This window comes from Neoarius graeffei, chromosome 11, assembly GCF_027579695.1.
Source record: "Neoarius graeffei isolate fNeoGra1 chromosome 11, fNeoGra1.pri, whole genome shotgun sequence".
Lineage (NCBI taxonomy): Eukaryota > Metazoa > Chordata > Actinopteri > Siluriformes > Ariidae > Neoarius > Neoarius graeffei.
This window is the reverse complement of record NC_083579.1, coordinates 51,580,791-51,597,586: the sequence shown is the minus strand read 5'-3', so window position 1 is coordinate 51,597,586 and position 16,796 is coordinate 51,580,791. Positions and strand designations below refer to the sequence as shown.

General features: G+C 42.6%; 1 protein-coding gene across 7 annotated transcripts in view; it reads left to right on the top strand.

Annotated features, from left to right (window-relative positions):
• Positions 1-1,207: 1,207 nt before the first annotated feature.
• dtnbb (dystrobrevin, beta b) overlaps positions 1,208-16,796 on the top strand; it is a 45,900-nt gene continuing 30,311 nt past the window's right edge. For 6 of the 7 annotated variants that reach the window (XM_060934135.1, XM_060934132.1, XM_060934137.1 and 3 more), the window contains exons 1-10: positions 1,208-1,458; positions 4,889-4,938; positions 5,220-5,287; positions 6,088-6,168; positions 6,369-6,582; positions 10,604-10,689; positions 11,234-11,388; positions 11,502-11,607; positions 13,449-13,615; positions 14,314-14,438. In XM_060934135.1, coding sequence (XP_060790118.1) covers positions 5,221-5,287; positions 6,088-6,168; positions 6,369-6,582; positions 10,604-10,689; positions 11,234-11,388; positions 11,502-11,607; positions 13,449-13,615; positions 14,314-14,438 — 1,001 coding nt within the window. In that variant the 5' untranslated portion in view covers positions 1,208-1,458; positions 4,889-4,938; position 5,220. The remainder of the gene's footprint in view (positions 1,459-4,888; positions 4,939-5,219; positions 5,288-6,087; positions 6,169-6,368; positions 6,583-10,603; positions 10,690-11,233; positions 11,389-11,501; positions 11,608-13,448; positions 13,616-14,313; positions 14,439-16,796) is intronic. The other variant, XM_060934133.1, reaches the window with a different exon arrangement.

Genomic DNA, 16,796 nt, shown 5'->3' with positions numbered 1-16,796 from the left:
AGTAATGTAACAGACATCATTTTGGAACTCATAGGCTTGACTTTGGCATATAAATGTTTTTATTACATCTCAGAAAATTAAAGTTATCTTTTAACATATCATTCATTAAAGATTACATGTTTTGTGACCTGATGGTAAAAAAAGAAATGGTTTTAGGTGAATAAGTTCATGTCCCGGGCGGCACGGTGGTGTAGTGGTTAGCGCTGTCGCCTCACAGCAAGAAGGTCCGGGTTCGAGCCCCGGGGCCGGCGAGGGCCTTTCTGTGCGGAGTTTGCATGTTCTCCCCGTGTCCACGTGGGTTTCCTCCAGGTGCTCCGGTTTCCCCCACAGTCCAAAGACATGCAGGTTAGGTTAACTGGTGAGTCTAAATTGACCGTAGGTGTGAATGTGAGTGTGAATGGTTGTCTGTGTCTATGTGTCAGCCCTGTGATGACCTGGCGATTTGTCCAGGGTGTACCCCGCCTTTCGCCCATAGTCAGCTGGGATAGGCTCCAGCTTGCCTGCGACCCTCATCTCATCTCATTATCTCTAGCCGCTTTATCCTTCTACAGGGTCGCAGGCAAGCTGGAGCCTATCCCAGCTGACTACGGGCGAAAGGCGGGGTACACCCTGGACAAGTCGCCTGGACATGTGTCATCACAGGGCTGACACATAGACACAGACAACCATTCACACTCACATTCACACCTACGGTCAATTTAGACTCACCAGTTAACCTAACCTTTGGACTGTGGGGGAAACCGGAGCACCCGGAGGAAACCCACGCGGACACGGGGAGAACATGCAAACTCCACACAGAAAGGCCCTCGCCGGCCCCGGGGCTCGAACCCAGGACCTTCTTGCTGTGAGGCGACAGCGCTAACCACTACACCACCGTGCCACCTGCCTGCGACCCTGTAGAAGGATAAAGCGGCTAGAGATAATGAGATGAGAAGTTCATGTCCCCATTTCAGTACCCATAAGCGAGAATCACTCATATATATATATATATATATATATATATATATATATATATATATATATAATGCAAAAACAATAGTAGGTTTTGAAAAGAAATATAAAACTGGAAGTCTTGCTCGGGGTTTCAGCGGCTGTTTCTCTCTGCTGCCCCCTGCCGGCGCTCAGAGGTGGTGCTGAAGCGCCGAGCTGCTCTCTCTCTCTCTCTCTCTCTCTCTCTCTGTCACACGCACACAGTGGGCGACTTCTTCTCCTCACTACTGCAGTTCGTTAACACACTGAATCAAGCGGAGCGCTGTAACCGCGACATACGGCGTGATGACGGAGCGCAGAGCAGCCGGGCGGTGAAACACCGACCAAACGCCGGAGTGTGATGAAGCGCGAGGCTGTTTAACAAGCCGTGACATGTCAGGAGCGCATTTTCATCTCCGGAAGCCGAGAGCGTTTCTCCCTGTGCTCGGGTGCTGATGATGGTAGCGCAACCTGCGTGATTTCCTGCTGGTAAGATGATTTCTGGAGGCCGAGGCTATAACGCTGTATAACGCTGTATAACGGCACCTGCATTAGCCTGTCGTTTCCAAACACTGTCGGCTCCTGAGCGCGCGCTGTTTTTATTTTGAGTCAGTAAGATCAAAGAGAGATGAAACAGCCGCAAAGTGACGTTTCTGTTCGCCTCGGGGAGAACCGTGTGTGTGTGTGTGTGTGTGTGTTTTCATGCTGTCATGTCCTCACACCGAAACCTTTTCGGATTCCGGCTGAGTGGATGGAGAGACTCTCTCTCTCTCTCTCTCTCTCTCTCTCTCTCTCTCTCTCACGTTGGCTCCCGTCAAAGCGCGCTGTCATTGCCGCGGATCGAGGTGCGGTTGTTTCATTCGCCGCCTTTGTTCTTTTTTAAAATGTTTTAATTGTATTTCTTTTTCATCATGGACAGCGTGTCAGTTACAAGCGCAGAGCAAAGCCCGTGTTTTGAGGGCGCAGTGAATAATGATGATGCCCGAGCGGTTATGCGGTAATGATCTCAGTGTAATTCACACTCAGCAAACGGTGCGTATGACATAATGGTGTGAGGCTGAGCTCCTATTCGCTGCTCCTGAAAGTGGAGTGGCTCAGTGAACACCAGCACACACTGCTCTGATCAACTGGAGTGCATGACCTAACATCATCAATAATTATAATAATAATGAGATGAGATGATGATGATGATAATAATAATAATAATAATAATGCTTCCCTGGGGATGGTGCAATGGTTATAGCAGTGTGACCTCACAGCAAGAAGGTGTGAGGTTCGAACCTGCTGCTCGACTGGGGCCTTTCTGTGTGCAGTTTATTCTCCTTGTGCCTGCATGGGTTTCTTCCAGGTGCTCCGGTTTCCCCTACAGTCCAAAGACATGCGAATTAGGTCAAAGTAATCCACAACACATAAACAGTATTGGGCGGCACGGTGGTGTAGTGGTTAGCGCTGTCGCCTCACAGCAAGAAGGTCCTGGGTTCGAGCCCCGGGGCCGGCGAGGGCCTTTCTGTGCGGAGTTTGCATGTTCTCCCCGTGTCCGCGTGGGTTTCCTCCGGGTGCTCCGGTTTCCCCCACAGTCCAAAGACATGCAGGTTAGGTTAACTGGTGACTCTAAATTGACCATAGGTGTGAATGTGAATGTGAGTGTGAATGGTTGTCTGTGTCTATGTGTCAGCCCTGTGATGACCTGGCGACTTGTCCAGGGTGTACCCCGCCTTTCGCCCGTAGTCAGCTGGGATAGGCTCCAGCTTGCCTGCGACCCTGTAGAAGGATAAAGCGGCTAGAGATAATGAGATGAGATGATAAACAGTATTAATGAATAATAATAATAATGATGATGATGATGACAGGGGTGGCATGGTGGTGTAGTGGTTAGCGCTGTCGCCTCACAGCAAGAAGGTCCGGGTTTGAGCCCCGTGGCCGGCGAGGGCCTTCCTGTGCGGAGTTTGCATGTTCTCTCCATGTCTGTGTGGGTTTCCTACGGGTGCTCCAGTTTCCCCTGCAGTCCAAAGACATGCGAATTAGGTCAAAGTAATCCACAACACGTAAACAGTATTAATTAATAATAATAATAATAATAATAATGCTTCCCTGGGGGTGGTGCAGTGGCCAGCACTGTGACCTCACAGCAAGAAGGTGTGAGGGTCGAACCTGCTGCTCAACTGGGGCCTTTCTGTGTGCGGTTTCCTCCAGGTGCTCCAGTTTCCTCCCACAGGCCAAAGACATGCAAATTAGGTCAAATTAATCCACAATACATAAACAGTATTAATGAGAGAATCAAATAATAATAATAATAATAATAATAATGCACTGTGTCCCCCCTCAGGCTTCTCTGGTTTCCCAAAAAAAATTAAATGGCTACACTGGAGATATATAATGTGTGTGCGTGTGTGTGTGTGTGTGTGTGTGTGTGTAGTGCTCTGTTCTGGATTCGCTGGCATCCCATCCACAGTGTATTCCCACCTCACCTCTAGTCTTCTCAGGATAGGCTCTGGATCCACTGTGACCCTGAGCAGGATAAAGCATATACTGAACATGAATCAATAATAATAATATTATTAATCATAACACCCCTTGTCCATCTCCTCAGGGTTCTCTGGTTTCCTCCGACCTTCCAAGAGCATGCTGGTCAATGAATTGGCTACCTAGCTGTGTGTGTGTTTCCATGTTGCCCTGTGATAGACTGGCTCCTCCTGCCTGAGGTTCCCAGGATAGATAAAGTTCCCGCAACTCTGACCAGGATAAAGTGGTTACTGAAAATGAATGAATGACAATGCATTTATGTAGTGTTTATATAGCAGTAAACAGATTAAATTCATGGAAATAAAATCTGAGTCAAAGTCTAATTAAGTGCAATATTAAATCCCTGACGTCCCAGCTTCATATTCATCCATCCATTATCTGTAGCCGCTTATCCTGTTCTACAGCGTCGCAGGCAAGCTGGAGCCTATCCCAGCTGACTACGGGCGAGAGGCAGGGTACACCCTGGACAAGTCGCCAGGTCATCACAGGGCTGACACATAGACACAGACAACCATTCACACTCACATTCACACCTACGGTCAATTTAGAGTCACCAGTTAACCTAACCTGCATGTCTTTGGACTGTGGGGGAAACCGGAGCACCCGGAGGAAACCCACACGGACACGGGGAGAACATGCAAACTCCACACAGAAAGGCCCTCACCGGCCACTGGGCTCGAACCCAGGACCTTCTTGCTGTGAGGCAACAGCACTAACCACTACACCACCGTGCCACCCCCGCTTCATATTCAGTTATTTTTATTATACATAAAGCAACCATGAATAATTATTCAGTAACTACAGAGAAACTAATGGGAAATGTATATAGTTACGAGTATGAGTAGTTTAAGTCTGAACCCACTAACTGATCCTGGTTAAACAGATGCCTTTGGAAGCTCTTGGATTTTTGAATTCTAGAGCTTGGGGTCACAGCAAATAAAAACTATTCCACACACATTGAAAACTAAACGTTTGGCTCATACAGACCAAACAAGCTGTAAGGTGACAAAAAAGCTTTTTCCCACAGCAATCCATAACTTCTGGCTTTTATACTGACTGAAAGGTCCACACTGTTTCCTGCCTATCATTAAAGAGTCATTTTGGCAGCCTTTGTATTATTACACCAAATGATGCTGCCTTTGCAGATCGAAGTTGTACACGGAATCATTTGTACATTATTATGAGAGTTAAAGTGCTCTTTTGTCAAAACCAGCATCAAAACAGCATAACTGATTTTAACAAAAGCCTTACTATCACTGCATTTCCCATTGAGATGAGACAAACATGTATAACCTTTGGATATGAAAAGAGGTATAACCTCTTTTCAGCTAATGGTCTAAATGTTTGTTTGTTTGTTTGTGTTTTTTTTAATTATTATTTTTTAATTATTTTACAGGAACTTCCCAATTTTGCTTCCTTTTAGCTGAGATTCAGCCCAACCGACAGGTGAACAGAGAATTATTTACGTCACACATTTATTTATGCTTTATTATGACTATGCACTATATACGGTAGGACAGCTTTAATTAGTCTGTAATTAGAAACAAACTGTTTGCATTTATTTGAAAGACACACATGCTTTAAACACTGTAATGACAGAGAATTTTCATATGCAGCAAAGTGTAGCGGTTTTATGCCATTTTTTAAAATATAAAGTCATGACTTCACATTAGCAGGGCTATGATCATTGAAAAGAAGTTGAACCTTTGTGTGTTTGTGCTGTTTAGAATGATTGAGGAGGCCAGCAAGAGCAGCAAGGTCACAGTGGAGAAGAGACAGCTCTTCATGGAAATGAGTAAGTTAACACTCATTATACAATACTTTGCCACACACAGACAGACGCAGGCTGAATTCCTTTCTGTTGTATAACAGGGCAGTTTACTTTATAAATCTGTGTTCTTTGAAGAAAAAATATGTCAATATGTCAAATATACAGTACGCCCACTGGCTACGTTAAAAGGAACACACGTACCGATTGTCATGCAATTATCCAAAATCAGCTAATCACGTAATAGCAGCATAACGCATAAAATCATGCAGAGCCAAGAATCTTCGGTTCATGTTCACATTAGAATGGGTCGAAAATGTGATCTCGGTGACTTTGAGAGTTTCAGAAACTGTTTGATCGCACGACAGTCAACTAGATTTTATACAGAGAAAAAAAAACTTCCAGTGAGCGGCAGTTCTGCAGGCCGAAATGCTTCTATGATGAGAGAGGTCAGACTGGCTCGAGCTGACAGGAAGACGACTGTAACTCAAGTAACAACTCTTTACAACTGTTGTGAGCAGAAACGCATCTCGGAATGCGCATTAACTGAATCTCTTAACCTATATCTCCATGATTTTATGTGTTGTCCTGATGCCACATGATTGGTTGAATGGATTATTACATGGAAGTGCAAGGGTACAGGTGTTCCTATTAAAGTGGCCGGTGAGTGAATGTTTCAGAAATAGTCATTGTTCTTAATCTAGATATGAATGAAATGCATCGCTAGCCTACAATGGTGATTTTTAAATTTGAGAAATCAAATCAGTAAAGACCTACTTAAAGAACTGATGCATAATTAATCATGTGATTTCCTTTGCTGTTATCAGGAGCCCAGAACTTTGATGTTATCCGTCTCTCAACATATAGGACAGCATGCAAGCTACGATTTGTTCAGAAAAGATGCAATCGTAAGCTGTACTTTCATTATTCATAGCTGTATACCATTATTTCTTTTTTGTTTCTCGAATGCTAAAAGGCTGATGTAATTATGTCCTGGCTATGTGTGCTAAAACAAAAGTCTTATCGCATCATTGACAACAAACCTTAATGTTGACAATTGCAGACATATCTTCTCGTCAGCTTTCTGCTCTGCCTTCTCCTCTTACAGTTCACCTGGTAGATGTGTGGAACATGATCGAGGCGTTTCGTGACAATGGGCTCAGTACTCTGGACCACAACGCAGAGATCAACGTGTCACGGTTGGAGACCATCCTCTCTTCCATCTTTTACCAGCTGAACAAGCGCCTGCCTACCACCCACCAGATCAATGTGGAGCAGTCCATTGGCCTGCTGCTCAACTTCATGGTGGCCACCTACGACAGGTGCGAGATGGCATGTGCGGTAACTTGGCTGGACCATCAGATCATATTTCATATATTGAAGCAGTTTCACCTCAAATCCAAAGCAATGTGAATTTGAAACATAATATTTTGCAAATTCTTTTGACAATTTCTAATCTTGAAGTTAAAATGTATCTATAGCTGTTGCCTAACGCCATTTATACACTCTCAGAAATAAAGGTAGCAAACTGTCTCATCTCATCTCATTATCTCTAGCCGCTTTATCCTTCTACAGGGTCGCAGGCAAGCTGGAGCCTATCCCAGCTGACTACGGGCGAAAGGCGGGGTACACCCTGGACAAGTCGCCAGGTCATCACAGGGGTAGCGAACTGTATTTTTCCTTGTTGCTGGAGTGGTGCCATCAAGGGTACATGTTTTTACCTTTCGTACAAAAGCACCTGGAAATGTGAATATAATATACTGTTAAACATAATTTTAGTCATCAGCTGTAACTCATGAATGTACCTTTAAAGCTTTAGCACCTTCCCAAGAAAAAATAATGCATATTAAATGTACAACAGATGTACGCATGATGGTATGATCCTAGCAACAAGGAAAAGTACATTTTGGTACCTTTATTCCTGAGAATTTAGATACAAACTAATTTCTGTATTAATAACACTTGCTGGCAACTCTTTGGAGGGATTGTTGTTAAAAATTATTCTGTAAACTGTCACAAATTATAACCAACTGTATAGTGGAGGCTAGTACATGAGTAGTTTGCTGTCTTATTTGTTTTAAGGGTTGTTTTACAATCAGGGTACGCAAGCTCAAAATCACATTTAACACTTATTATCTTCAATATCAAAAGGCTTGACTAAATAAACTTGGTTGTTTATTGTAGCCCTGTGATAGCTCTATTTACCATGCAAAAAAACATTTGGTGATGACGTTATTTTTGGTGAATGTATGGCAATATATGTCATATTTAGGAAAATTACTTGTGTCATTTAGAAAAAGTGCTTTTTTGACCACAGGTAGCTCCAAAAGGGATGCACTTACATCATTCTTTATACCATAAAACAAATATCTCATCTCATTATCTCTAGCCACTTTATCCTGTTCTACAGGGTCGCAGGCAAGCTGGAGCCTATCCCAGCTGACTACGGGTGAAAGGCGGGGTACACCCTGGACAAGTCGCCAGGTCATCACAGGGCTGACACACAGACACAGACAACCATTCACACTCACATTCACACCTACGGTCAATTTAGAGTCACCAGTTAACCTAACCTGCATGTCTTTGGACTGTGGGGGAAACCGGAGCACCCGGAGGAAACCCACGCGGACACGGGGAGAACATGCAAACTCCGCACAGAAAGGCCCTCGCCGGCCACGGGGAACCCGGACCTTCTTGCTGTGAGGCGACAGCGCTAACCACTACACCACCGTGCCGCCCAAAACAAATATTTGGTTCCATATCATTGGAAACATAGTTAAGTTTTAATGTTGAATGCCAGTAAGTTTTCAGACTATTTTGATCAAATTAGTATGTAATTGTGTCAAAAAAAGTCCTCTCCGAGACAGCTAATTTTTCAATATAGAATAACATATCTAAAATGATTATTTTCATCTTAAAATGTGGTCAAGATATTGGGACATAAATATTAGAGACAACTAACACAAAGCTTACAGCCTTATATTTAAAAGCACTATGGAAGTAGTGGATCCTGAATTGTCAATGTCCTCTCCGAAAATCACTTCGTTTTTGACAAGGAGTCCTTGATAATATTTTTGCTACTTTTCTTTATCTTATAGCAGATTACACAAAACTACCGTACACACGTCAAAAAATTACCTGAAATCTGTTCTTTAACTTGTCCTTCACTTTAAAAACTGGTACAAGAACCAGTTTGAATCAATTTGAATTTTGGACCCCTGTGACACAAACTTTGTACCCTGATTGTAAAACAACCCGTGATTTGAATGTTTCTGTGCAGGATTCAGGATTCTGTCTAGCTATTCAAATTCTAGCTATTTGCTTAGGGCCTTGTGAGTATGCAGGAAATGTATACCTTGTAAAGATGAGTAAAAAGGGCTAGAAAAAAACCCTGTCACAAACTTGCCTGGAAGAGAACCCGAGTTTATTTTGCCCACATGTACAGCGAGGAGGATGTAAGAGAGGCAAAAAAAAATCCCCAAGGGTCACTGTTGGTGAATTACAAGAAAAAGTAAAATCTTGGGGTTTCCGACTCTCCAAGACCACCATCAGGTGCCACTTCTGTACCAACAGGTTATTTGGAAGGTTTGCAAGAAAAAAAAGCCTTTTCTGTCAGTTAACCACAAACATAAGTGCCTGGAGTTTGTGAAACGCTACTATAACTTTGACTGGAACTGTGTTCTCTGGTCCGATGTAACAAAACTGGAGCTTTTTGGCAACAAACACTTGAGGTGGGTTTGGCGTTAAAAAGGGATGCCTATAATTAAAAGAAAAACAAAAACCTATCCCTATTGTAAAATATGGTGGAAGTTCTGTGATGTTTTGGGCTGTTTTTCCTCCAAAGGCCCTGGAAACCTTGTCAGGGTACATGGCATCATGGACTCCATGAAATACTAGAACACTTTAAATCAAAGTCCGGCTGCCTCTGCCAGGAAACTAAAACTGGGTCGTGACTGGATCTTCCAGCAGGATAATGATCCGAAGCATCTGTCCAGATCAACACAAAAATGGTTAGCTGACTACAGAATCAAGCTTCTGTCACGGCCATCTCAGTCCCTTGACCTGAGCCCCACTGAAAACCTGTGGGGTGAGCTGAAGAGGAGAGAGCACAAGAGAGGTTCGAGGACCTTGGTTGAACTGGAGAGATTGTGTAAAGAGGAATGGTGTCAGATGCCCTGCTCTGTTTTCGCCAACCTTATAAAATGTTATAGGAGAAGATTCAGTGTTGTTTTACTGGCAAAGGGAGGTTGTACAAGTAACAATAAATGTTGATTTGTGAGCATATTTGAGGTTAAAACAACTTTCATATTAACTCATCTGACAGTTTTGGTGCATCATATTTCTGTTCTACTTACCCGTCCTGGTCTTAAAGGGCATCGTTACATGTTGCTCATGCCATGCTATAATGTCTGCACATGCTATAATGGAGCACATTCAGCGTCAGGGAATGTTTGGGAAGGATGCTTTTAATTTAATCAGTATTCGGTGTACTGTAGCTTTCACACTGCGTGTGCTGTATACAGTATTGACTTCAGTATCAATGGTTAATTATTTTACTAATATGGTAAAAATGTTGCATAATTTCACAAGACAAACTATCATAACAGATTAAACTCTATCCTTGGACTAGACTAATAATGGTTCTCCATTTGTAGTAATTCAAGGTTAAAGTGCCATTCCACCATTGGATGTATTCTTTGGCATAAAATACAATATATTTTGATAACATATATAAATGGTATCACTAAATAGAGAAATCTTTTAGCTTCAAAATGATATATCAAACATAATTTTTTGACAACGACAAGTATATTAATTTTGCGACCAAAGTCACCTACCCTTTTAATTTCCGCACGTGATGTCATCGGCAGGTTCCCCTTCTTGTGTACCACGTGACGTGGCACATATTATCAGCAATGGCGGATAGAACGCGATAAAAATAATACCAATAAATCTAGCTAATACCAATAAATCTAGCTAACTGAAAGATTAACTCAAAATTGTTCGCAATTTTTTTGGCCCCCATATACGAGGAGAATGGTCTAAAAATAAACCGACACGTGGTACACAAGAAGGGGAACCTGCCGATGACATCATGTTTCACTACCGCACAGAAATTAAAAGGGTAGGTGACTTTGGTCGCAAAATTAATATACTTGTCGTTGTCAAAAAATTATGTTTGACATATCATTTTGAAGCTAAAAGATTTCTCTGTCTAGTCATGTTGTCATAAAATATATTGTATTTTATGCCAAAGAATACATCCAATGGTGGAATGGCACTTTAAGTTTAACTGACCCTGAAGTGTCTCACAACTGTTTAAAGAGTGTGTTTGTGTTGCAGCGAAGGCCACGGGAAGCTCACAGTTTTTGCCATGAAGTCAATGCTGGCAACCATGTGTGGAGGGAAAATTGTCGATAAATTACGTTGTAAGTACTGTACGTTAACATTTCCTTTTTTGTAAAGTCGAGTTACTGCATCATTGTAGGATAATATGTAATATATCCGGTACTGTGTGTTTGTAAGAATAATGTAATTTCCACATTCTGTCAAGCATCACTTAAGGTTCTCTGTGAAACTGTTTTTTATTGTGTCCGAAATCCATCATTTTGTTTTCCCATTATCATTTCTTCTATCATTAGCAACACATTAGCGAAGGTTTGCTGCCCTCTTGTGTATTTTTATACAATTACTTATTATTAGAAATGTAAAATATACACTAAGTCAGTAGTATGCGTTCATACTCGAACCATGACTAGAAACATAAATCATTCAAATTTGAGTTTTTCTATTCTTTTAGGTTTTGTCCATTTATTAGCATGGCATTTAGAGTAGTACTCCATGTAATTACCTTAAGTGAACACCGTGTGGTGCTATTTCCTTTTATCTTTGGTCAAACTGTGTTTGATATAATACCAAAAACTGATAATTGCCTCTGCTCTCTCTCTCTCTCTCTCTCTTTTTTTTCCCCAGATATTTTTTCTCAGATATCAGACTCCAGTGGGATGATGGTGTTTGCTAAGTTTGACCAGTTTCTCCGTGAGGTCCTGAAGCTGCCTACGGCTGTGTTTGAGGGTCCTTCGTTTGGTTACACAGAGCACTCAGTGAGAACATGTTTCCCTCAGCAGGTGAGGGTCTCTTTTGCACAGCACTTGTATTTAATGTTCCCTAATTGATGAAGCTTCTACACTAGTGTTGCTCTTTACAACGGGCTTTGAGTGTCCTACCTTTGTTTTGCCAGAAGAAGATATTGTTGAACACCTTCCTGGACATCATGATGGCTGATCCTCCCCCGCAGTGCCTCGTTTGGCTACCTCTCATGCACCGACTGGCCAATGTAGAGAACGGTACATGCTAGAAATGGGTTATTGGTCCTCTGTCACACTGTAGCAGAGCCGCTGCTCCATATAACATAAAGGGCAGCATGGCTCTGCTGGGGTCTTCAAAAAGTTGTAATGTCAAAATGTGCTTCAGAAAATTGTCTTAGTTTCTAAAACATTAACTAGTATGTTCATCGGCCATGTTTTCCATTGTTATTCATCATTATTAAAGGTGCTGACTGCAAAGTTGAATTCTGGGCAAAATTTTCTGTTGCTGTTGGAGTTTCGAGATGTTTCGTGGCTGCACACACTGTGTATCTTATGTGTAAATGTTTTGCCGAGATCAAACGCGTCCCACATTTTAAGATTCTGGAGATTGCCGAAGCAAGTGAGCAACAATATCGCGTGACCACCACAGGGTGTGTTTGACCTACTTTTAACCAAAACAAGTCGGTGTGGGGCGGCACGGTGGTGTAGTGGTTAGCACTGTCGCCTCACAGCAAGAAGGTCCTGGGTTCGAGCCCCGGGGCCGGCAAGGGCCTTTCTGTGTGGAGTTTGCATGTTCTCCCCGTGTCTGCGTGGGTTTCCTCCGGGTGCTCCGGTTTCCCCCACAGTCCAAAGACATGCAGGTTAGGTTAACTGGTGACTCTAAATTGACCGTAGGTGTGAATGTGAGTGTGAATGGTTGTCTGTGTCTGTGTGTCAGCCCTGTGATGACCTGGCGACTTGTCCAGGGTGTACCCCGCCTTTCGCCCGTAGTCAGCTGGGATAGGCTCCAGCTTGCCTGCGACCCTGTAGAAGGATAAAGCGGCTAGAGATAATGAGATGAGAAGTCGGTGTGGGCAAACATGGTGGACTCCGCTCTCCCGCCAGTTAAAAGCCAGCGGAAAAGAAAAGGAAAGCCTGCCTAGTGAGTGCAACTGCAATATAGAGCAAGGTTAGAGGACGTGTCATATTTCTGGACAGATAACTAAATCATTGTAGCTAGTGCTTAGCTATCTTAGCCTTAGAACGCATGGGCTCGACTCCACAGTAGCGCGTATGGAGTTATACATCTAATGTTTTGATCTTCCAGAGAAAGAACCAATGATACAAAAGCAGTAACAGGGAAAAGATATATTCATCTTTTGTTTCACGGATCTATTCGCGAATGTCAACCACAAATTACATCCCTGTGACTCAAAACTCTCTGAGGTCGTTGCAGAGTCACGATATTTTCCACGCGTCACCATCTTGGTGTGACGCAGTTCCATAGTTATGCTAATTAGGTAAAGCTCCTCGCGTTCAGCTGTTTCCATAGGGCCGTACTGTTTACCTCAAGAGGTAGGATATTCGGTCCCAAAATGGAGAAAAGTGACCCTCAGCACGTCAAAATGATCACAGCATGATATTGTTCTTGTAGGACATAGGAAAAGGCCATGCACAATCAAATAATTTAAAATTTCAGATGAATTTGCAGTCAGCACCTTTAAATGAAAATCTTACAGAAAAATCATACAGCCAGTGAAATACCATTGAAAGGACCCCAGTAGCAGCATTGCGTTCCAGTTTTGGAGAATTCTTGAAATTAAGGAGTTGAATAAAATTGTGTTCTGCAAATTAGTATTTGCTGTTATATTTGTGAATGAAAAAACCTGGGCCATGCCCACTTCTGATACGGATATACTGTAAATAGTGGGATTGGGTTACTCCCCAAGTCTGTCTTGTGAAAAAGACTGAGTTGTTTTCAGCTGCCTGCTGCTTTTTGATACTACAGTACATATATAAATATACAACACAGTATTAATCTTATCAGTGATAAGATGTCAGTGGTAATGCTCTGAGATCTGATTCATTAAAGGATACTCTCTCTCTTCATTCTGGTCCAGTCTTCCATCCGGTGGAATGCTCCTACTGCCGGAGCGAGAGCATGATGGGTTTTCGCTACAGATGTCAGCAGTGCCACGGCTACCAGCTTTGCCAGAACTGCTTCTGGCGTGGCCATGCCAACGGTCCCCATAGCAACCAGCACCAGATGAAGGAGCACTCCTCATGGGTATGGAGAGCCCCCTGAGGCTGTCTACAACACATTTGCTTCTATAGCCAAACAAAAACAGCTGCTGTTTAAACATATCACTAGTAATATAAGCTCTAAAATTACAAATCAGAGGTTTGTGCTGTAGCACAGTTGCATTTCTGGTGCAGAGTGATAATTAAATCCAGTCAAGCTTCCTCCAAAATGTTATTCTCTTCCATCATGGGACTTTTGTGCCCTTAAGCAAGTGGGTTTTATTGATTAAGATTTTAAATCTCTTCTATTGTCCCAAAGCTTAATCGCTAAGCTTAAAATTGAAGCTCAGGAAAAAATTTAAAGTGTGTCGGAAATCCAAATTTAACTGCCACCACAATGATGATTATTTTCAAGTTCATGTCAGTCCAGGATCCTGCTGAATCAAGCAATACTTTTCATAAACGTACTTGACTTGCAAGTTACAAACTAGAACTTAAAAGTAATATTTACCTGACATTGATGATGGGCTGGCTTCTCAGACAAATTAATCCTTGTCCTAGATTAGAACAGAGTTCAATTGGCAAGTACATTTTTTTGAAGACAAAATACTTCTCGAACTTTCTTTTATTCTAGCAGGAACATTTCCTCCTCTTTCTGTAGCTTTTCATGACTCGATCAAGGAGTGTAATTGGTATTCAGACAGCATGTGTCTAGCTTTGTCTTTATGTCTATGCCTTTCACAGAAATCCCCAGCCAAGAAGCTGAGCCACGCCATCAGTAAGTCTCTGGGTTGTGTGCCAATAGGAGAACCCCCACATCCCGTGTACCCCGAGGCAGCCGAGAGACCACAGGACCTGGCACACCCTCCGTAAGTACTAGACTGTTACGGTCTTTATGGGACTTCAATATACTATACCCTGAAGGCAAACCAAAACACCCAGTTGATCTCACCATCATATAGACGTTTCTTTTAGTAGGCTTTTACAAATACAGCTGAAATAAAAAGCAAAAACCCAAAACCATTTAAAATGTGTCATGCTAATGGGTCCAGCCCCCATGGGGTTTGGATCTCCAGGGGCTTTGTTTGCTGTGGCCATTATATAGAATATCACAAATGTATATGCAGTGAATAGTAGTGCTTAAATATTAGCCTAGGACTGGAGACACAATGTGAAGTAAATGAAGAATAGTTATTCGCCTTCATGTTCCCGATGAATTTCAATATGTCATTACATGGGTCATATTGAAACTTCGACATGGTGTACAAGTGCTGTTAAGTTTATATTTAACAGTTATTCCATGAAACTGAGTCGGATATGAGCTGATAGCCGACGAGGTGCATAGCGCTGAGTCGGCTATAAGCCATGTACGATGAGATTGAGTGGAATAACTGTTTTATTCTGTCCACATTCACTGGATTTTGAGAAACAGCATTTTTATTTTTTGCAAATTCAATAAATAAAAACTTTATACAAAACATCCGACAAAATCATTTCCACTTAGACTGTAAACAAACCGGTGAAATGACAGTTAGCCTGGGCCCGCCCATCCTAAGTGTGACGCAACACGGGGGCCTATTGCGAACTTAGTCTGGCAAGGCAAGCTATCTCCAGCTCTTCCAAGCTCCCGAAAAATCGGGAGCCAACCAACTTTGAGCATCTCCAACGGCCCTGGGTAGAGGCGTGTTCAAGGCAGTGACGTAGTAGAACTGCAACCGGAAGCCTTAGATTGTTTACAGAATCTATGCCGGAAGCGCTTCATTCACTAGAAACATTACGAACATGGAGCAGCGGCAAGCCTTTGACACAGCGGTAGATGCTGTATTGAAAGCATTCAACGGGAAGTTCTCATTGAAAACGGAGCAAAGAGCAGCCCTGGAGGTATTTATCTTCTTCCTGTTACTCAAGCAGTTTCCGTCGCGTCACATACGTCAGAGGAAAGAGTGATGTGATTGGTTTAAGCTTCGTCACAGCCTTTTCTGGCTTCGACCAGTAGCAAACTGAGGCATTTCAGGGAGGCGGGTCAACCACGCACTTTGGGAAACGGTTGGGCTTAATATCTTTGCCAGACCAATGCCCGCAGAGCTTTGAAGTTGCGTTAGCCAGACTAAATGACAGTAGCAATTTGTGAAAAATGCGATAATAATAATTCTTGTAAAATAAAAGATACGTTCTTACCATCAAATACTTTCATTCCATATTTTGTTGCTTTTTATTTTGTATTTTTTGGGGTTTTGTTTTCGAGTAGAGTTTTTATTTCGTCCTCAGTTGGTTCAGCAACACGCGCCGCCATTTTGTTTTTCTCTACTCACGGTATATGAGCTGATAGCCTAGTAGTGGGGTAGCCAATCAGAGCGCATGGTTGCTCATATCCAGTAAACGTGGATAGAATAAAATAAATTATCTCCAGGTGTTTTCTGTTGAGTAGTACAGACATATGCATAATGGTCATGGGCATATTTATACAGATTCTATATATAAGTAATAAAGGTATCAAGTACCTGATTTCTATATATACAGTGGGGCAAAAAGTATTTAGTCAGCCACCAATTGTGCAAGTTCTCCCACTTAAAAAGATGAGAGGGGCCTGTAATTTTCATCATAGGTACACTTCAACTATGAGAGACAGAATGGGGGGAAAGAATCCAGGAAATCACATTGTAGGATTTTTAATGAATTAATTGGTAAATTCCTCGGTAAAATAAGTATTTGGTCACCTACAAACAAGCAAGATTTCTGGCTCTCACAGACCTGTAACTTCTTCTTTAAGAGGCTCCTCTGTCCTCCACTCGTTACCTGTATTAATGGCACCTGTTTGAACTCGTTATCAGTATAAAAGACACCTGTCCACAACCTCAAACAGTCACACTCCAAACGCCACTATGGCCAAGACCAAAGAGCTGTCAAAGGACACCAGAAACAAAATTTTAGACCTGCACCAGGCTGGGAAGACTGAATTTGCAATAGGTAAGCAGCTTGGTGTGAAGAAATCAACTGTGGGTGCAATTATTAGAAAATGGAAGCCATACAAGACCACTGATAATCTCCCTCGATCTGGAGCTCCACGCAAGATCTCACCCCGTGGGGTCAAAATGATCACAAGAATGGTGAGCAAAAATCCCAGAACCACACGGGGGGACCTAGTGAATGACCTGCAGAGAGCTGGGACCAAAGTAACAAAGGCTACCATCAGTAACACACTACGCCGCCAGGGACTCAAATCCTGC